This window comes from Herpailurus yagouaroundi, unplaced genomic scaffold (assembly GCF_014898765.1).
Source record: "Herpailurus yagouaroundi ecotype Mexico unplaced genomic scaffold, PumYag 180, whole genome shotgun sequence".
Taxonomy (NCBI): Eukaryota; Metazoa; Chordata; class Mammalia; order Carnivora; family Felidae; genus Herpailurus; species Herpailurus yagouaroundi.
The window spans coordinates 1,939,034-1,958,718 of NW_024412411.1; the positions used below are offsets into that span (position 1 = coordinate 1,939,034).

General features: G+C 48.0%; 2 protein-coding genes, 1 long non-coding RNA gene and 1 pseudogene across 7 annotated transcripts in view; 3 read left to right on the top strand and 1 right to left on the bottom strand.

Moving 5' to 3' along the window:
• The first annotated feature begins 3,781 nt into the window (after positions 1–3,781).
• Positions 3,782–8,608, top strand: LOC121039230 (folate receptor beta-like). Of its 2 annotated transcripts, XM_040489232.1 has the most exons (5): positions 3,782–3,964; positions 4,905–5,078; positions 7,554–7,742; positions 7,864–7,999; positions 8,136–8,608. In XM_040489232.1, the coding sequence occupies exons 2-5, from the start codon at positions 4,911–4,913 to the stop codon at positions 8,420–8,422; spliced, it is 780 nt and encodes a 259-aa protein (XP_040345166.1). In that variant the 5' UTR covers positions 3,782–3,964; positions 4,905–4,910; the 3' UTR covers positions 8,423–8,608. The 2 variants fall into 2 exon arrangements, with proteins under 2 accessions (XP_040345166.1, XP_040345167.1); XM_040489233.1 differs by lacking the exon at positions 3,782–3,964 and having other exon boundaries at positions 4,874–5,078.
• Positions 8,609–11,738: 3,130 nt separating this feature from the next.
• Positions 11,739–12,752, top strand: LOC121039233 (protein FAM133B-like; annotated as a pseudogene).
• Positions 12,753–14,041: 1,289 nt separating this feature from the next.
• Positions 14,042–19,192, top strand: FOLR1 (folate receptor alpha). Of its 2 annotated transcripts, none has more exons than XM_040489237.1 (5): positions 14,042–14,159; positions 16,217–16,377; positions 18,161–18,349; positions 18,495–18,630; positions 18,773–19,192. In XM_040489237.1, exons 2-5 carry the CDS (start codon positions 16,225–16,227, stop codon positions 19,057–19,059), a joined length of 765 nt encoding a protein of 254 aa, XP_040345171.1. In that variant the 5' UTR covers positions 14,042–14,159; positions 16,217–16,224; the 3' UTR covers positions 19,060–19,192. The 2 variants fall into 2 exon arrangements, with proteins under 2 accessions (XP_040345171.1, XP_040345172.1); XM_040489238.1 differs by having other exon boundaries at positions 14,046–14,159; positions 16,205–16,377.
• The window catches only part of LOC121039234 (uncharacterized), a 36,386-nt gene continuing 31,825 nt past the window's right edge, over positions 15,125–19,685 (bottom strand). For all 3 annotated transcript variants that reach the window (XR_005794653.1, XR_005794654.1, XR_005794655.1), the window contains exons 4-5: positions 16,162–16,630; positions 15,125–15,752 (exon numbers count right to left, since the gene is read on the bottom strand). This is a non-coding gene — a long non-coding RNA (uncharacterized LOC121039234). The remainder of the gene's footprint in view (positions 15,753–16,161; positions 16,631–19,685) is intronic.

A 19,685-nucleotide genomic window follows, 5' to 3' on the forward strand; every position in this document is an offset into this window, starting at 1 on the left:
GATCAACATACGACTGTGGGAGAGACACAAACATTCAGTCCTTAATAATCCCTAAGGCCTGGAGCTAGAAACTGGCAAAACATCAGCTTTATCACATTTTAGTGGTCAGAGCGGTCACGGAGCCTGTCCACGTTCGAGGGGAAGGGTCACAGACCTCACTTGTCAACAGTCAAAGAATTTGTACTCTTCTCTAACCCCTCCTCATGGGAAAGGGCTTTTTCCCCTCCACTGCACAGGATTAGATTAATCATAACCTTTGTTTCTTGGACCACAGCATTGGTCCAGGCATGACCGCCTTTATATATTTATTTATGTCTTTGCTTAGCTTTTTTCAAAAAAGCAATGGAAATCTTACATTTTCCCTTTCTGCATCGTTTGTGATTTGTATACCTGCTTGATAACATGGCTAGGAAGAACTTCTTTTTTTAAAAAAAATTTTTTTTCAACGTTTATTTATTTTGGGGACAGAGAGAGACAGAGCATGAACGGGGAAGGGGCAGAGAGAGAGGGAGACACAGAATGGGAAGCAGGCTCCAGGCTCTGAGCCATCAGCCCAGAGCCCGACGCGGGGCTCGAACTCACGGACCGCGAGATCGTGACCTGGCTGAAGTCGGACGCTTAACCGACTGCGCCACCCAGGCGCCCCTAGTAGGAAGAACTTCTAATGAAAAATCTAAACTTACCTCTAGTTGGAATGGGGTAACATGATACTCTTCTTTCTAAAATATTATATTTCTTTTATTTACATTGACAAAACTTAGTAGAACTGGAAAAAATATTGTACAGTCTAAGAGGTTTCTAGGGAGAGAAGCTCTGAAGGCTGTTCTCAAAAGTAAACATAGAATGTGGTTTCTCAGCTAAATTTCCTAGAGACAAGGCAACAAAATGAGACCATGTATCTGGAGATAGCATTACAGTGAAAAAAGCATGGGCTTTGTAGCTAAATCAGCTTGGGTTGAATCCTGACTCTTCTACTCTTTAGCTGTCTGGGAAGTCACCTAACTCCCAAGGCCTGAGTTTCCTCATCTGTATGTTGGGAGTAATAGAGTTAACATTGCAGTGGGTTGTGGGAGTTACAGACACAACAAGGTAAGTAAAGCATCCATTATTCTAACTGGGGTAGAGTAGTTCTCAATGTATGATGACTGATGTGATTATGTAACACATGTTTAGTTTCATTTACACCTTCAAACCTCTCCTAAGAGAAGGAAAACAGATACATGTCCCAGTTTAGGGAATGAAGGTACCAAGACCAGCAGCACAGTGAAGATCGCAGGCTGGTTTGCAGGCTGGTTCAATAGTGCTGCTGACCATGGTCTGGTACTCAGCAGTGATGGCGCCCGGAGTGGGCACATGGGGCAAGGTGAGCATCTCATAACCAGACTCTGACCTTGTCATCCCAGACGTACCCGCGGCAGGACCATGTGCTGAGAACAGACTGAAACCACAGACCTTGCCCCAGGAGACGTATTCCACTAGTTGGGTACGTGAGGACAAGATTTGGAGGTTTTCCCAAAATCATAATGGGAAAACATCAATATACGTTATTTAAAAAAAAAGAAAAAAACAGGGGCAATACCATCTATCTTCTTGCTAGCAGCAATTTTACTATCTGAAATAATGTTTGAGAAATAGACTAAGGGACAAGCATCTCTGACTTGAAAAAATGAACTTTTCTTCCTTTACTTTTTGTTTTTTAAAGATTTTATTTTTGAGTAATCTCTACACCCATCGTGGGGCTTGAACTTACAACCCCGGGATCAAGAGTCACGTGCTCCAGGGGCGCCTGGGTGGCTCTCAGTCCATTGAGCTTCCGACTTCGGCTCAGGTCATGATCTCAGGGTCCGTGAGTTCGAGCCCCGCATCAGGCTCTGTGCTGACAGCTCGGAGCCTGGAGCCTGCTTCAGATTCTGTGTCTCTCTCTCTCTGCCCCTCCCCTGCTCATGCTCTGTCTCCCTCTGTCTCAAAAATAAAATAAACATTAAAAAAAATTTTTTTTTAAAGAATCACGTGCTCCACTGACTGAGCCAGCCTGGTGCCTCCTTTCTTAACTTTTTTATAATGGTTAAAGAAAGGGTTTTTGCCATAGAGAGCATTTTAATTAATTTCAGACCATACAAGGCATAAAGAAGTACTTGAAGGTTATGGTATCAGCTGTGACAATAATACTCAAGTGTGTAAGTGCGGATAACTTGGCTTCATGAGGTTTTTGTTTGTTTTGTCAAAAGTATAAATGTATAGTGAGGAGTGCCTGGGTGGCTCAGTCGGTTAAGTGTCCGACTCTTGATTTCAGCTCAAGTCATGATCTCACAGTTGGTGAGATCGAGCCTCATGTTGGGCTCTGCGCAGACAATGTAGAACCTGCTTGGGATTCTTTCCTTCTCTCTCTGTCCCTCCCCCACTCACATGCACATGCACATGCTCTCTCTCTCTCTCTCTCTCTCTCTCAAAATACATAAATAGACTTTTTAAAAAAAGCACAAATGTACAGTGAAACTACCCCCAAAAGGCAAAGTGTAGAACAGTATGCTATCATTTGTGCACAAAAATGGAACATATGGTTGGCCTTGAACAATGCAGAGGTTAGTAGTGCTGATACTCCCTACCTCACTGTGCAGTTGAAAATTTGCATGTTAGGGGTGCCTGGGTGGCTCAGTTGGTTGGGCATCCGACTTCAGCTCAGGTCATGATCTCACGGTCCGTGAGTTCGAGCCCTGCATCGGGCTCTGTGCTGACAGCTCAGAGCCTGGAGCCTGCTTCAGATTCTGTGTCTCCCTCTCTTTCTGTCCCTTCCCCGCTCATGCTGTCTTTCAAAAATAAACATTAAAATTAAAAAAGAGAAAGAAGAAAGAAGAAAGAAAGAAAGAAAGAAAGAAAGAAAGAAAGAAAGAAAGAAAGAAAAAAGAAATCTGCATGTGACTTTTGACTCCCCCAGAACCTAACTAGTAATAGCCTACTGTTGACTGGAAGCCTTACCAGTAACATAAACAATTAACACATACTTTGTATGTTATGTGTATTGTATGCCATATTCATACAATAAAGTAAGCTAGAGAAAAAATGTTATTAAGAAAATGCATTTATAGTACTGTACTGTTTATCCAAAGAAAATCTGTGTATAAGTAGACCTGTGCAGTTCAAATCCATGTTGTTCAAGGGGCCAACTGCATATGGCATAAACGCACAGAATTTCTATGGTAGTATACCCAAGGACCTAGGACTAATGGTAGCCTCATGTTCACATTTCTGCAAACATATCTATAGTATCCATAACTAATACATAGCATTATTCTATAAATATCCTTCTTACTGAAATGTACATAATAGTATCAAATCAGATGCATCATTCTGTATTTTATCTTTCAACATTTTATATATTTATATTCATATACATACAAACATATATGTTATATTTAAATAAGGTATATACTCATATGGTTCAAAGAATCAAAACAGCATAGAAAGATTTATAGAAGAAAGTCTCAGTGCACCTGGCTGGCTCGGTCAGAAGAGCATGCGACTCTTGATCTTGGGGTTGGGAGTTTGACCCCTTGTTGGGTAGAGATTACTAAAAAATTAATAAACTTTAAAAAATTTAAAAAAAAATAGAAGAAAGTCTCATTCCTAATCCTGTGTCATCCCACCAAGCAACTACTTAAAAAATTTTCTTCTACATTTCCAGAATTTTCTTACGCAAGCACATACATTCTCCCTCTTCCTTGTTTACACAAAAGATTGCATTCTACCAACACCTTTCTGCACCCTCCTTCTTTCACTTAACAATATACTTGGAGGTTTTCCCATATTTGTACACCAAGAGCTTTCTCAATCTTTTATACCAGGTTAGATCCCATTGGGTGGACCATAATTTATTTGCCTGGCCTCTCACTGAAAAACAGTTTAGCTGTTTCCTAGACAGAGCCTGACCACCCCACCTGACTGAGACACTGGAGAAGCAGTCCAGGTAGGTTTATAAGAGGGAGTGGAGAGGAGGAGGGAGACACTGTACCTCCCAGGTGGGCTGAGGGCAGAGGCAAGTTCAGGCTTTGAGGGAAAGTGGGGAGGGAGAGGGGAGGAAAGGTGAAGTCTTTCCCAGTTCTCCTGGGGTCTCGTGTGTCTGCTGAATTTTCCTCTGGTAACTCCCACCACCCACTGCTCTGGCTCCGTTCCCTCCTTCAAGTGCCTTACTCTTGGCCTTCCCCTGGTTCTACGCCTGGCTCCACCAGGGTAACTTCCCAAGCCCCTTGTGTGGTGGGGAGGGGTTGCTGAGGTGTGAGAAACCGGGCTCTGACTCTCCGGGCCTGCACCCTCATTGGCTCTCCACATTGTACCCCTAGCATCTCCCAACTCCCGTGTCACCGGGTCCAGGACCATAAGCGGTAACTGAATGGCTCAGTGGCCTTCAGCTGGCCCAGGGTCAGCATCCCTGTCTGCCCACTGGCAGTCTCCGGGGGCCTGAAACGAGGCTACCTTGGACTGGTGGGGGATAGGCTGAGGCTGACAGGTACTTCTTCCTCTCACTCCCCACCCTCATCAGCAGACCACTTCCTGTGGTTCCCATTGTACAGATCTGAGAAGACTTGCCGAGCTGGCAGGACTCTCAGACTGTGGATGAAACACCACCAGTGAAATACAGAAGGATATATCCAGAGAAGGGTGGTGGCTCCCACCAAGGTAGAGCAAGCTAGCATTGGAGGGCCCTTGGAAGAAGGCCCTTGGGTCTTGCCTTCTGGCCTAGACCTCTACATCTGCCTTGTTGTTTGACTCAGGTGCCCTAGGGGATAAGCTGGGTGAGGAGGGCAGAGATCTGGGCTTGGCAGGCAGACAAGACACTCGGTGGAGAGTCTCATGGCTGCTGCCTCTCTCTCAGGCTGTGTCCACCTCTGACTGTGGCTTTCTGGCAGGAACGGATGAACATGGCCTGGGAGATGACACAGTTGCTGCTTCTGGTTTCGGTGGCTACTGTGTGGGGTGCCCAGTCCAGGACTCCAGGGGCCAGGAGAGACCTGCTCAATGTCTGCATGGATGCCAAGCACCACAAGACAAAGCCGGGCCCTGAGGACAAGCTGCATGACCAGGTGAGGATGGAGTGGGGTCAAGGGTTGGGGAGAATGGAAGAAGTTGGGAAATGGGAAGATCAGTTTTGGGGAGCAATGGAGTCAAGAGGGTGGCTGAGGCAATCCCCAGGAGTCCACCAGATTTACTGTAGTGAGGGGACCATTTTCTGGCACCCACTATGGGCCAAGTGCTTTCCTCATGCCTTGTCAGTGAATATGCCCAAAGGGCCTAATTGGTAGGTGGATGGTCTCTACTCATTCAGATAAGGAAATGGGAAATGAGGCCCAGAGAGGGCATAGGTACATGTGGGAATTGAGAGGCTAGTCTTTAGCAGGGCTTAGGACAGAGTCGGGCAGTGCCCTTCCCAGCATTAACTATGTGCCAGCCTACGCAGCTCAAAGACGAGGTATAGGGGAGACAGGTCCCTCAAGGTCACAATGCGGCAAACACATATGAACAGTCCAGGTCCTCCACCCCTATTAAGTCCTGAAGAGACAGTGACAAATCAGATAACGCTGGGAACACTTCCCAGGAAAGGTGCCATCAGCCTTGGCCTTGGAGGATGAGTAAGAGATTTCCAGGAAGACAAAGCAGGAAAGGGCAGCCTAGCAGAGAACAGCATGTACACGGGTGGCAGGGTTACAGCACAAGCCATGGCAAGCGTAGTGAGGCAAGAGCCAAGGATGCTGCTGCCCACAGAGAAGGGAAGGTGAGGGCCCTCCTTTTATAGGTAAAGCCCCTGAAGCCACTCAGGGAACCCGAGCCTGAGGTTGAACTCCAGGATCGTGAGAGATGTCAGTATTTCACTCTTCCTGGTCTCCTCCTCTGTTCCCCACAAAATCTCACGTTGCTAGAGGGCCGGGGATGTTTCCAGGGAAAGAAGGCATAGACTGACCCGGGGGCTGGAAGTGAAGGGCGGGAAGCCCAGAGCCCCATGACTTCTGAGTCATTTCCGATGTATCATTTGCTTTGTGCATGTGTGCATGCGCTAAAATATGAGTAACATAAAATATGCCATTTTAAGCATGTCTAAGTATCCAGTTCAGGGGTATTAAATCCATGCACATTGTCTTGGGACCATCACCACCACCCATCTCCAGAGCTTTTTATCTTCCAAAACCGGAAGTCTGTATCCACCACTTCATTTTCAGAACCTTTTAAGTTCTAGAGGGTGCTTTGAAGAACCCTCTGGAGCACTTCTTCTTCTCCAAGAAATGGCACACAGACTTTTGTGGGAGACAGATGATTCTGTAATTATGAGAGACAGGGGCTGCACTGAGAGTGCTTATCTATGTTGAGCCCCTGCTGTAGGCCAGCAAGTGATTTTCATTATATAATTAATCTTGTGGAGGCAGAAACCACTGACTGTGGTGGGCAGGTCAGGGATGAGGTGCATGGGTTCTTGCAGGGCAACCGAGAGTTGGGGCATCAGAGGAGGAGTGTGCATGAAGTTAGGGAGGCCTGGAAGCATGTTCTGTGTCAGCCGTGCTGGGGGCGGGCTGGGTTGCTGGAGAAGGGTAGGTTTGGTTCTACCCTCATGGGTTTTCCTGAGTTTCTCCTGAGTGCTCAGACCTGTCACATCTCCCCTGTCACTTGGCCCTGGGTGCTAGAGGTCATCTCAGAGATTTTAAGCAATCGGCTCATAATCACTCAGCTCTGGAGGACCAGCTCAGAACGATTTCTTCAGACACCTTCACCACTTCCTCTGTCTTAGCTGTCTTGAATTTACCTCTCTGGGATTGCCTCCTGCGTTGGGTCAGGTCCACACTGGGGTTCATGTGCAAGACATTGCCCCTCTGTTCCCCACTGCTTTCTGGACCTATCTGAAGTCCACTAGCCTGGGATTCCAGACCAGATGACAGCAGATCAGCCCCCCTCATCTCCACCCTTACCACAGCTTGGAGCCAGGCTTTTCAACCCCACCCCTGTCCTGAGTTAAAATCTTGATCCTACCATTTCCCAGGGTAAACTCTGTCAAAGTTGAAGTAATGATGTTTTCACTAGACCGTTAAAGGCATAAAGTGCCAAAGCCTCAGGGACTTTGCACTTGTTGTTTTCTGTGCCTACAATGATCTGTATCTTCCCTCTGCCCGGGACTAAAACTATAAGCTCCATAAAGGTAGAGATTTGATCTGTTTTGTTCACTGCTATATTCTCAGCACCTAGCACAACGCCTGATTGAAGGTAAGCATTCAGTTAATATGGGCTGGATGTGGAATGAGTAATATAAATAACACGAATCATGTGAAATAACTTTGTAAACTGTTTAGAGCTGTAAAAATAATTGCTCCCCCAGACAGTGGTTCCCATGCCTCCCACATCCTCTGTTTTACTCTCTGTTAAAAGTTCTGTTATAACTACCCCAAGGGCCAGGCATAGAGGCACCCTCCCCAGCAAGTATTCCTCTGGATGCCCTACCTGGGGCCAAGGAGCCAGAATATGGAGGAGACAGCTGTGGTGGGGGAGGCATGTGTTCCAGTGTCTTCTCCACCCAGTGCACTCCCTGGAGGAAGAACGCCTGCTGCTCACACAACACCAGCCAGGAGCTGCACAAGGACCCCTCCCTCTTGTATAACTTTAACCTGGACCACTGCAGCAAGATAGAGCCTGCCTGCAAGCGCCACTTCATTCAGGACAACTGTCTGTACGAGTGCTCACCCAATCTGGGGCCCTGGATCCAGGAGGTACGGGCCTCTCCCTCACCCCAGCCCAGCGGGCTGCCATCCTGCTCGGTCAAGGTGGTCAAGGCGGTGGCTGCCAGCACCCCTGGCTGAGAGGAGCCCTCCCTCCCCCCCTCCCCCCCAGGTGAACCAGAGCTGGCGCAAAGAACGCTTCCTGGACGTGCCCCTGTGCAAGGAGGACTGTCAGCAATGGTGGGAGGACTGCCGCACGTCCTACACCTGCAAGAGCAACTGGCACAAGGGCTGGGACTGGAGCTCAGGTGAGGGCCTGGGGGTGCGGAGATGGAGGCGGGGTCCGAGGATCTGGGGTTGGGTGCGGATCTCCAGGGGGGTGGCCAGAAATGGGCTCTGGGCCCAGGGGCTGAATGTCTGTGTCCACCCTCTCTCCCCATGCAGGATCGAACAAGTGTCCGGCCGGAGCCACCTGCCGCACATTTGAGACCTACTTTCCCACGCCCGCAGCCCTGTGTGAGGGCATCTGGAGCCACTCCTACAAACTCAGCAACTACAGCCGAGGGAGCGGCCACTGCATCCAGATGTGGTTCGACCCGGCCCAGGGCAACCCCAACGAGGAGGTGGCCAGGTTCTATGCCTTGGCCATGAGTGCGGGGGCCATGTCCCATGGGATTGGGCTTCTCCTGCTCAGCCTGGTCCCTATGATGCACCTCTGGCTCCTCAGCTGAGTCCCTCCCACTGCTGACATCGGGACATCTTCCTTGACTGCACCCAGCCTAGGTGACCCAGCCTCAGCCCAGCTCAGCAATCTCAGATAAAGGGGCCTCCCAATGCCCTAGTAATTATGCTTCTTGATCCAAGATGGGTCATATGGGGTTCCTCTGACAGCCTATTTTAATAGACAGATCCAGGTATATCTTGTGTCTCGAAAATAATTTGGAGATGAGTCGTTTGGGGGGCAACATGCCTCATTGCTTTATCATTCCTATTGAGAGGCCCAAAGAGGGACTGGGACTGGCTTGAAGTTCACCAGTAAGTAGGGGGGGCAGCTGACCCCTAAGTCTGAGGTTCTTACTTCTACACCAGGCTTCCCCCTCAAGTTCCCTCCCCCAAGTTCATCACTCCTACATCACAGGGCATGATGAGGGCATTGGTGGAAGAGGTGGGCAGAGACTGGCAGATGAGTCATCAGGCTCCTGGTGGGAAATAAAAGTTTCTTGCCCCTTCCTTCCCTTTCTAGATGTGGACTAGGGTGGAGCTATTGGTGGTGGTAGTGGGTAGGGAATGCCAATGAAGAGCAATGGCATTGCTTCCCTTTCTTAAAAGGACAAATAATGCTACACTGAATCATCTTATGCATGGTAGAATGCTATACTTGAATTTCAGAAAAGGGATTGCTGGGTCAAGAAGCATATGCATTCGGGAGCTTGGGTGGCTCAGGCAGTTAAGCGTCCGACTTGGCTCAGGTCTTGATCTCACAGTTCATGGGTTCAAGTCACACCGTCAGGGTCTGTGCTGACAGCTCAGAGCCTAGAGCTTGCTTCTCCTTCTCTCTCTGCCCCTCCCCAGGTTGCAATCTGTCTCTCTCTCTCCCATAAATAAAGATTTAAAAAAAAAAGGAAAAAAAGGAAAACAAACACAAAAAATGTCTTACTACATGACAGCCCCTTACCAGAGCTTTAAGGCTTTTCCATGGTATCTGTTGGAAAAACTAAGCTTCAATGGCATAGAAAGCCCTGCCATCCACCCCAACTTAGAGCTCACTCTGTCAAACTGTTCCCCTTCCATACCATTCACACTTTTCACCTTGGGCCTTTCTCAGGCAATTCTCTTTCTGTGTTCCTGGAACGTTCCTTTGTCCTCTGTGGTCTGGCTCCTCATAGCCTCTCAGATTTCAACCTGCAATTCCCCACTAACAGGACTTCTGACCACTCAACCAAAAGAAGTCATCCAGGCACTTTCTTATCACATCGCTCCAGTCCCTTTGTACAAACACCTACCTACTATGTTTATCATCTGCTGTCCCTGACAACACAAGCCCTCACAAGTAGCCTATGGAAGCCCAGGGAGGTTAGAGGAGGCTTCCAGAGGAGTAATGTTTGCCAAGCAGAAGACGGAGGGCGGACCGGTATTCCATGGTTATGGTTCAGCAAGTACAAAAACTTGGTGGGACCAAAGCACAAGCAAAAATTTCTAGGTGGCTGAAATAGAAGTTAAGACGGCAAGGGCAGGAATTGAGGCCAGAGGAGAAACATTGGATTTGCAAGCCTTAGGCTGATGCCCTGAGTGCCTCTCACAAAGCTTCTCTTTCATTCTTTGTGAAAGGATCTGGTTTGGAATGGGACTCAGATCTGAATCCTAGCCTCACCTTGCTGCCTGGGAACCACAGTTTCCACAGCTGATGGGCTGGCACTCAGGTGAAGCTCCAGTTTCTCCCACCCCCACTCCCTGCAGCCCAGGGCCTCTCCCTTTGTAGGCCAAACACCTTCCTGTTATCTTTGTCTGGTCACAGGGCAGCCTACAGATTGGGTTCTACAAGGATGCGGATAGCTCACCTTACTGATATTAAGCTTCCGGTCCAGGCAGATAACTCTCTCAGGATCTGCTCCTAGGTGGCTGCTTCACCCCCCGCCCCAGCGCCCCAGATCTCAGATTCAGAACCAGACTTGAGGCTCAACAAGGGCAGGGACTCCCCACAGGTCATAACCCCACCCCCAAATCACCTCCCAGTGGCTGGTTACTTCTGAAGCCATCAGGGCCCAGGGCCTTACTCTCCTGGTGGAGGGGCCACAAAGCCCAGTTAATGATCAGCCCCCAGGGCAGGGGTGGAGGGTGCGGGCAGGGACAAGTCCAATCTGAAAGAGCTCCCACCTTAAGACATTCCTAGATCTCTGGTCATTCTTCCCCAATCAGGAGAAGGCTGTCTGGTCCTATAAAGCCAGAAGAGAGGTCTGAAGGGTCCAATGGTGCCTTATCTGCCAAGGTCTTCAGAGGGCTGAACCCTCCCTGCTTGTCACAGGATTCAAGTAAGGATCACTCTGAGGGAGAGGGAAAGCAGGGCGTGAGCTGGGGTCTCCTGGAGTCCATTTCTTTGCAGACCCTTTAGGGCTTGGCTGCTCCCCCAGCAATCCCACCCCCTCCCTGTTCCATGGGCCCAGACCTATGGCCTTCCCCAGGGTATTGAGGCTCCATCTTCCTTAAACTTCTATTGCCATCCATAGGTTGATGGCTCCCACATCTGCATCCAGCCTAGACCCTTCCTCTAGGCTTTCGTCTCTGTAACTACTTCTCCCTGGGTCGCACACAGGCGCTGTGACAAAACAAAGCTTGGTATTTTCTCGTGCCCAAATTTGCTCCTCTACTCTTCCCTTTCCCCAGAAGTGGTACCACCATGATAAAAGGAAGGCTTGTGTCCTTGGCTAGGGTGAGAGAGGTGGGAGGGGTCTACATGAGACCAGACTCTGATGATGCCATAGATGGGGCACCTGTATGGGTAGATGTGGGGGGCAGGGGAGTGGAGAGAGGAGGGCTGGGGCCTGGGGTTCTGGGCATTTGAACATCTGATTGTGCAGCTGGAGGTGAGCAATGCCTGGGGCTGATGAATTTGGAGGAGTTGCTGGATCTATAAGTTGGGGACTGGAGAGTTCTGTGCTCTCTACAGCTGGCTGGGAGCTTGGAAGCTTGCACTCCAGCCCTTGCCCTGCAGTTGGTTCTATCCTGATTCTCTGGGTCTCATTCTCTTCTGTATAACAAGGACAGGGGGTTGGAAGTGGATCAGATTGTTTTAAAGGACTCGGCAACTCAGGCTGCAAGGTTTTATCAGACCTGAGTCTGGGGGAGAAAATGCGGTCAGTGGGGCTGGGGACTGGCCCTAGGCCGGCACTATTAATCTACCCACCTCCTGTGGAAGCTGGCTAGTGTCCACAATAATTGACGTGCAAGAATTAACTGCTGAGTAGGCCGAAGGACCTGCGGTGGGCCCACCTCGGCCACCTCTCTGGCTTGATCTTCCTCTGTGCCTGACTGTGTGCTTAGTCCCGCACCATGGGGCAGCAGGAAAATCGAGTGGCCTCTATGAACCCAATAGCAATGGCCAGATCCAGGGGTCCAATCCAGTCTTCAGAGCCAATGATCCAAAATTATCTGAATCGACCAAGGCCTACCTGGGAAGAAGTGAAAGAACAACTAGAGAAGAAAAAGAAAGGCTCCAAGGCATTGGTTGAATTTGAAGAGAAAATGAGAATTGGAAGAAAGAACTGGAAAAACACAGGGAGAAATTAGTAAGTGGAAGTGAGAGCTCATCCAAAAAAAACAGAGAAAGGAAAAAAAAAAAAAGAAATCTGGTAGGTATTCATCTTCTTCATCAAGCTCTGCTTCTTCCAGCAGTTCTTTGGATTTTGAAGATGAGGATAAAAAACAAGGAAAAAGAAAAAAGAGAAAGAAGAATCGTTCGCATAAATCTTCTGAAAGCTCCATGTCGGAAACTGAATGGGACAGTAAGGATAGTTTAAAAAAAGAAAAAGAAGTCAAAGGATGCAACTGAGAAAGACAAGGACATTAAAGGACTCAGCAAAAAAGAAAGATGCGTCCTGAAGATAAACCTTTATCGTCTGAGTCCTTATCAGAATCAGATCATGTTGAAGAAGTATGAGCAAAAAAGAAGAAAAGCAGTGAAGAACGAGGAAAAGAAAAAACAAAAAAGAAAAAGAAGCATGAGAAACACAGTAGGAAGAAGAAAAAGAAGGCTGCTAGTTCAAGTCCCGACTTGTCATAATATTAAGAAAAATCAGGATTCCTTTATAAAGAAAGTGCAATGTCTAAGAAAATTTCAACGGTGAAAATTATGACATAATTACTAACATGCATGAATTTTCTTGTTTTTAGAATTATTACTGGTCTATTCAGTAGCCACTCGGATGCCTCCGTGTGAAAGGGCCATAACTGTTGCCTGCTGCTTGAACATCAGTTTTTTCTCTTCCAGTGCTTAACAACTCTGGGAGATAATACATTGCAGTTGTGCTAGTGGTTAAGATTTGGGGATAAAATTACTATTTTTGACTCGAAGTATCTAATGATACATCAACAGAAATCGAATCTGGATATATCATTTAAGATGTAATTAGAAATGACCAGATGACTCTAGTTAACATTTTGGAAATAGGGATTACACTGATATTTCAAAATTCTTATTCAGTAGATAAGTGTATTTTAATTTTTCCCCTTATATACTTTTATTTACCTGGGGAAGGAGCTTTTAGGTTTGGGGGGGGGGGTTGCTATCTCTTTAGCTAGAAGAATAGCGTGCCTTTTATCCTCACACATCCTGTTTTTGTGGACACAGTAGCCATGCTTCATGGGGAGGTCAGAGCTGGTACAGCAGTCTTGCCCTTAGACATCCTTGGACTCTTGTCATTTGCTGCTTTAAGTGAACCAGAGTAACAGCCTTTTGCAGCACGACAAAGCCCCAAAAGTTCTGGGATTTACCTCCACTTCAATAATACTGAATGTTTTTTAGCATTAGAATGTGTTATAACATTTGAATTAACTTTGACTACACTTTGGCTCTGGAGAGGAATCATTTCAAATAGCCATTGGTACTTTTTGAACTTGATAGCTAAAGATTCTAAAACGCAAGTTTTACATTGTTAGTTTTAACCGGTCAGGAAAATTTTATGTAACCCGTGATAGTTATTTTATTTTTGTATGAATTTTGTTTAGGCTGCCGTGTTTAGCTTTTATTAACCCCTTATTCCTGCTCTTAAATTCCATACTGTGGTTAATGGCATACTTGCCAAGATACTTAGCATGTAAAACAAAAAAGCAGACTTCTAATTTTTTCTTTTTTTTAACAGCTTCATACTGAAGCTGAATCTTACCATAAACAAGTTGAGTGGCAAGCCTGGTATGCTGTGTCTTGTTACATAAAGCTATTGCCAGAATCTTAGTAAATATAACACTTTAGAAACTTGTCTTTGTATATTCATAACAAATTGTGACAAGTTAAGTGAGAATTACATTATTGCCCTTCCTGTGTCATATTTTACTAAGAGTTTGTGCCTCATATCTACTGCTGAATTGTTTACTAGTAACGTTAAAAGGAATTGAAAAATCATTTTCACTTTACATTTTTATATAATCCGGTAACATGACATATAATTTGATGTACAATTTTGCCTATTACAGAGGGTGTGCTAAGTATAGTGGTATATGCACAAAACATTTTGGCATGACAAGAGGCTGAATAAATAGCTATTTTACTTAAAAAAAAAAAAAAAAAAAAAAGAATTAACTGCTGAGTGGCCTTCGCCCGATCCCGGCTCCACTCCTGGGCCACATTCCCTGCTGCCTGACCTACTGCCCGTCTCCTAGGCCACTAAACCGCGGCTGTGCCCCTGGAGTAAGGCAAGGGGGACTGTAGAGCGGAGCAGAGGCCTGAGCCAGACCAGGAACGACTTCCTCTCCCAGGTATGCCACTCCCCACCCCTTTAGTAGAGGCAACACACCCCGCTGTGCTCTCAGCATGTGCTAAAGAATTTGCTGCACCGAGAGGATCCACTTTGCCTAAATCCTAGAGAAATCAGAAGTGGAAGCTAAAGGCCCAGAGCAGAGCAGGGTCTGCCCAAGGTTAAAACCACAAGCTGGTGTCCACCACCGAACTAGAACCAGCGGACTTTTACCTTTCAGCACAGTGCTGGGTTCTTAGCGCTTCACGTCTGGGGCCCTGGGTTGTGTGTGTTCAGGGTGATGGTGGTTGGTGGGGGCATAGCTGCACCAGTATCTGAAGCTGAGACTAGGAATGTGGAGAGCAACTTGCAGAGTGCATAGGTTGCAGGGAGAAGAGAGCTCTGACTCTAGAGAGCAACCACCACAGCAAGAAAAACTACTGACCGACCAGGTGGGGCCCACCAAGCCTGGGGAAGGGCCTTCTCAGCCTCCATCCAGGCCTCCCTAGTACTCTCCATCAGCGGCCTCCATGAAAGCCTCAGCACAGCGAAGGTGCAAGGGACAAAGCTGAAGGAGCTCTGGAATCGAGGGGCCTGTATCAATCTTGGGGGGTCTCTATTATGGTAGGTGGGGCACATCCCTCAGCCTGAGCCAACTGATGACACAATCCGTGCCCAGCTGACTCTCATTTGTTAGGGTTTTCTCCCCTACACTTAGTGCTCAGATGAGGACGCTAAAGCTCAAGATAATTTGAGTTATTTTCCCCCAAGGTCAAGCCAGAGGTGGTGTGTTAGGGCTGAGAACTGTGCTCTAAACTGCTAGACCGTGTTTCCCCAAAGAGCCTGATCCAAAGAGTCACCTGGTGCTCCCGAGAGTACTGATTTGTCTTGTGACCCAATCAGTGAGTGATTGGGTCATGAGAAAGATGATTGGGTCCTGGAATGAATGAATTACCAAGTGAGAGAATGAATAAACACTGGAGTAAATAGAGCAGCAGAATATTGGATTGTGGAAAGGTGAGGGGCGAGGAGGAGAGGGGAGGTGGGAATTCAATTCCAGGTTTCCCAAGCCCTGCCAGGCAGTCAGCCTGGAGGCCACCCAGCTCAGGTCCCGTCCAGGAGGCCAAGGAAGCTGCCTGAGCTCCACAGGACAGGGCGGGGAGGGCAAGGCAGTGTGGAGACAAGGCAACTTTGAGCAGAGGGGCGTGTGCGCTTTGGGAGCCATGGGAAACGAATGCTAAACTTTAGGAGAGCCCAGGCGCCTGGTGACCGGTGGGGTGAAGGAACGGTCAGTTCCCTCCCAAGGTTCAGTGCCTGAATTCAGAGGATTCAGGTGCTACGAAGGCCAAAGGGAGGCCAGCTCTGTGGTCGGGGGCAGGAACCTCCCCAAGGCCCCGGAGGCTGTCCAGCTGGCTGCCCACAGCCCTCTGTGCCCTGGGACATTCCCCGAGGCGCAGGATCTCCGGGAGAGGCCAAATGATGAGGCTGGGAAGGGCTGGAACTGGGGCTGGGTTTTGTTGTCTTGTTTTAAACTTAGGTCTGCGGCTTATCTGGAGCTCCAAAACTGAGGTTATTGTCAAAGTTTGCACAAAGTCATTTGGTGTCAAAATCTGACCTGAAAATTAATGTGAGGTTATTATAGTTTTTATTTCTCCCACCAGTGTAGCTATTTCAGCACAGAATGTATGCTTGACTGTTGCGTGCAGGTGAATTGTATTACCTTTTACAAAATCCTAAATACTTGAAATTCTGAAACACTTGCCTCCAAGGATTTCAAACAAGACTGTGGACCTATGGCAATCTCCCGGCTATTTCTTCATTTTGCCCAAACCCCATCCCTTAGTTTCATCATTTGATCCTCCTGTCCACCTGGAGAAGTCACTAATGACACTAGCAAGGACTGTCCCAGAGGGCAGTGTCTGATCCCTTCTCTCCCTGAGGCTATGAAGATAGGGGTAGGGGTGGGGCATGACGGGGCCCAGGCTTCTTGGAGGCTCCACCCACCTGGGGCTATTCCCACACACCTGGAGGCCCCACCTCTGCTTTTCTTGGTGCCACTGACCACAGGTCTTCCTTCAGACACTGACATGGCCCAGCTGGTGACAACAGAGTTGCTGCTCCTTCTGGCGGGGGTGGCCGCAGTGTGGGCAGCCCGGCCCAGGACTGAGCTTCTCAATGTCTGTATGGATGCCAAGCACCACAAGGAAAAGCCAAGCCCAGAAGACGAGCTGCATGAGCAGGTGGGCAGAGGGGTGATCCGAGGTGGGGAGGTGCTGACTCAGGAAGAGGGCAGCGAGAGATAGAAGCATCAAACCCTTTCCATGGTGGAGGCAGGAAGGCCACCTGAGAGACTTTGAGTTTGCACTAATGCGGGCAACTACTGGCTTACCACATCCTGTGTGCCCAGTGTCGCCAGTACAATGCCAGCACCTCAGCTCCTTGGTTGTTGGGTTTCCGCGTTACACAGATCAGGAAGCACGTCCAGAGAGGAGCCTGGGAAATGACACAGGAGAGACCCGTCAGACACATCAGACCCATGGGGCTGATTTTGATTTCAGAGTTTAGACGGAAACTGACCCAAGAATCTGAGAGCAGCAAATGCACACAACACATTGTGGTTTCTTTCCCTCCAGCCCCAAACAGCTCGAGAAAAGTAGATTTCTCACAGTCTTGAGGCTGGGTGTGAGGCACATTGATTCATGCATCTAGCAATCATTTCCACTGGGGCTCTTGACCTTTTTGTTGGACCTGAGGTCTCTTTTCTATGAAAATTATTTTGTCACAACCCCTTTAATATCCTGGACCTATCTAAGCATTAAAAAAAGCAATATGATGCATAACTGTAAAGAAAACACAAAAGGGAAGTCACTTGTAAAATGCATTCCAATATGTAAATGTTCATTTTGACCTCAGTAGCAGATAATGATCACAGTCCCCAGTTAGTGTTTGCTCAGAATCACTGAGCCTGCAGCTAAGTGACGGTGTAACTTGCATACTTTGAGCAGCCTTGATTTTAACTTCTTTTAAAGTGCACGTTTTTTTGTTTTTATTGTGGTTTTTTAAGCTTTTTAAAACAATGTTTATCTTATTTATTTTTGAGAGAGACAGAGACAGAGATAGAGCATGAGCAGAGGAGGGGCAGAGAGAGGGGGAGACACAGAATCCAAAGCAGGTTCTGTGCTGCCAGCACAGAGCCCCAGGCAGGGCTCGAACTCACAAACCGTGAGATCCTGACCTGAGCCAAAGTCAGTCACTTAAGCAACTAAACCACCCAGGCGCCCCTAAAGAGCACATTTTAATATTTTGCTTTTAAACTGAATTCTAAACTATTCATTCACTGTTTTGAGTATTTATGTAATTAGATCTATTCTGAGGTTCCAATTTATTTAGCTTGCCTCCTCACCTCTGGGTCTTTGTCACCTTCTAAATGAGGCTTGTCTGACAAGTCTAGAAAACTGCCCTTCCCCATCCCTCTCCCCTGCTTAATCTCTTTCCAAAGCAGTCGATGAGTTTTCATTGTTATGTCTCTACCTTCTGGGTTAGAGTAAGTAGGAGCTCAATAGGGATTTGGATTATTGAATTTTATAATGGCTGCACTTCCCCCAAAGAGGGTCCCCCAGTGGCAAGTATTTCTCTGAAAGACTGACTGTGTTAGGGGATAAAAGTGGGAGGAGTCTTGGTAGCTCAGTGAGTCAAGTGTGGGACTCTTGATTTCAGCTCAGGTTATGATCTCATAGTTCATGGGATCGAGCCCAATGTCAGTCTCTGTACTGACAGCGCAGAGCCTGCTTGGGATTTTCTCTCTCTCCCTCTCTCTCTCCCTCTCTCTCTCTCTCTCTCTTTCTCTCTCCCACCCCCAAGTAAATAACTAAACATTAAAAAAATAAATAAATAAAATAAATAAATAAATAAATAAATAAATAAATAAATAATTTAAAAAAGACTAAAGGGGGAGAGGTTGCGCATGGGAATACTGTGGCTGTGCCAGGCATGGGAGTTAGTGCCTGTGTCTCCCCCACCCAGTGCAGCCCCTGGAAGAAGAATTCCTGCTGCTTTGCCAACACCAGCCGGGAAGCCCATAAGGACATTTCCTACCTGTACAGATTCAACTGGGACCACTGTGGACAGATGGCACCCGCCTGCAAACAGCACTTCATCCAGGACACCTGCCTCTATGAGTGCTCCCCCAACCTGGGGCCCTGGATCCAGCAGGTATGAGTGTCCTCCCCTGGACCCCCAACTTTGCAGAGGAGCTAAGCCTCCCAGACAACTCCTCGGGCTGCCTCTCCAGCTCTCTCTTCAGGGCAGAGCTGCCGAGAATCTTGAACCTGAGCCCTTCTCCACTCACCTCTCCCAGGTGAACCAGAGCTGGCGCAAAGAACGCATCCTGAACGTGCCCCTGTGCAAGGAGGACTGTCAGCAATGGTGGGAGGACTGTCGCACGTCCTACACCTGCAAGAGCAACTGGCACAAGGGCTGGAACTGGAGCTCAGGTGAGGGCCTGGGCAGGTCAGGGAGGGAGAGATTTGGAGGCAGAGGTGTGGGGTGTGGAGTTGGCATATTGGGGCTCTGAGATTGGTGGAAACAAAGTTAGTTCTGGGCCCAGTGGCTGAAGGTCTTCCATCTCCCCTACAGGGCATAACCGGTGCCCAGTGGGAGCTGCCTGCCACCACTTCCATTTCTATTTCCCCACGCCCGCATCCCTGTGTGAGGGCATCTGGAGCCACTCCTACAAACTCAGCAACTACAGCCGAGGGAGCGGCCGCTGCATCCAGATGTGGTTCGACCCGGCCCAGGGCAACCCCAACGAGGAGGTGGCCAGGTTCTATGCCTTGGCCATGAGTGCTGGGGCCATGCCCCATGGGATTGGGCTTCTCCTGCTCAGCCTGGTCCCCATGCTGCAACTCTGGTTGCTCAGCTGAGCTCCTTTTACCTTGTGATACCTGCACAGCCCTGCCCTGTTCAGCCCCATAGCTCCCAGCTATTCACTTCCTGTTCCTTGGATGGGGGTGGGGCTCTGCCCCACGTTTGAATAAACCAGACACCCAACGTGTATTAAGTGAATTCTTTGGGTGTGAAATTGGAATGTGACTTTTGCTTTCAGGTTCCCGCTGATTGAAGCCAGTTAGACTTGGTCAGTTCCAAGTTCTGAAACTTACTATGAACTTTCTAGATGTTTAACTGCGCTTATAACCTAGGACATATTCATAGCTCTCAATTTCATTTTTTGTTACAGCTCTCATCTAGAGCCAGGCCCAGAATTTTATTTTATTTTATTTTATTTTATTTTATTTTATTTTATTTATTTTTTTTAAGTTTGTTTATTTTTCACAGAGAGAGCGCGCGCATGGGTGGGGGAGGGGCAGAGATAGGGAGACACAGAATCTGAAGCAGGCTCCAGGCTCTGAGCTGTCAGCACAGAGCCCAACGCGGGGCTCGAACTCATGCACCTCGAGATCATGACCTGAGCCAAAGTAGGATGCTCAGCCAACTGAGCCACCCAGGTGCCCCAAGGCTCAGAATTTTAGAATTTGAATTGGACCTATGT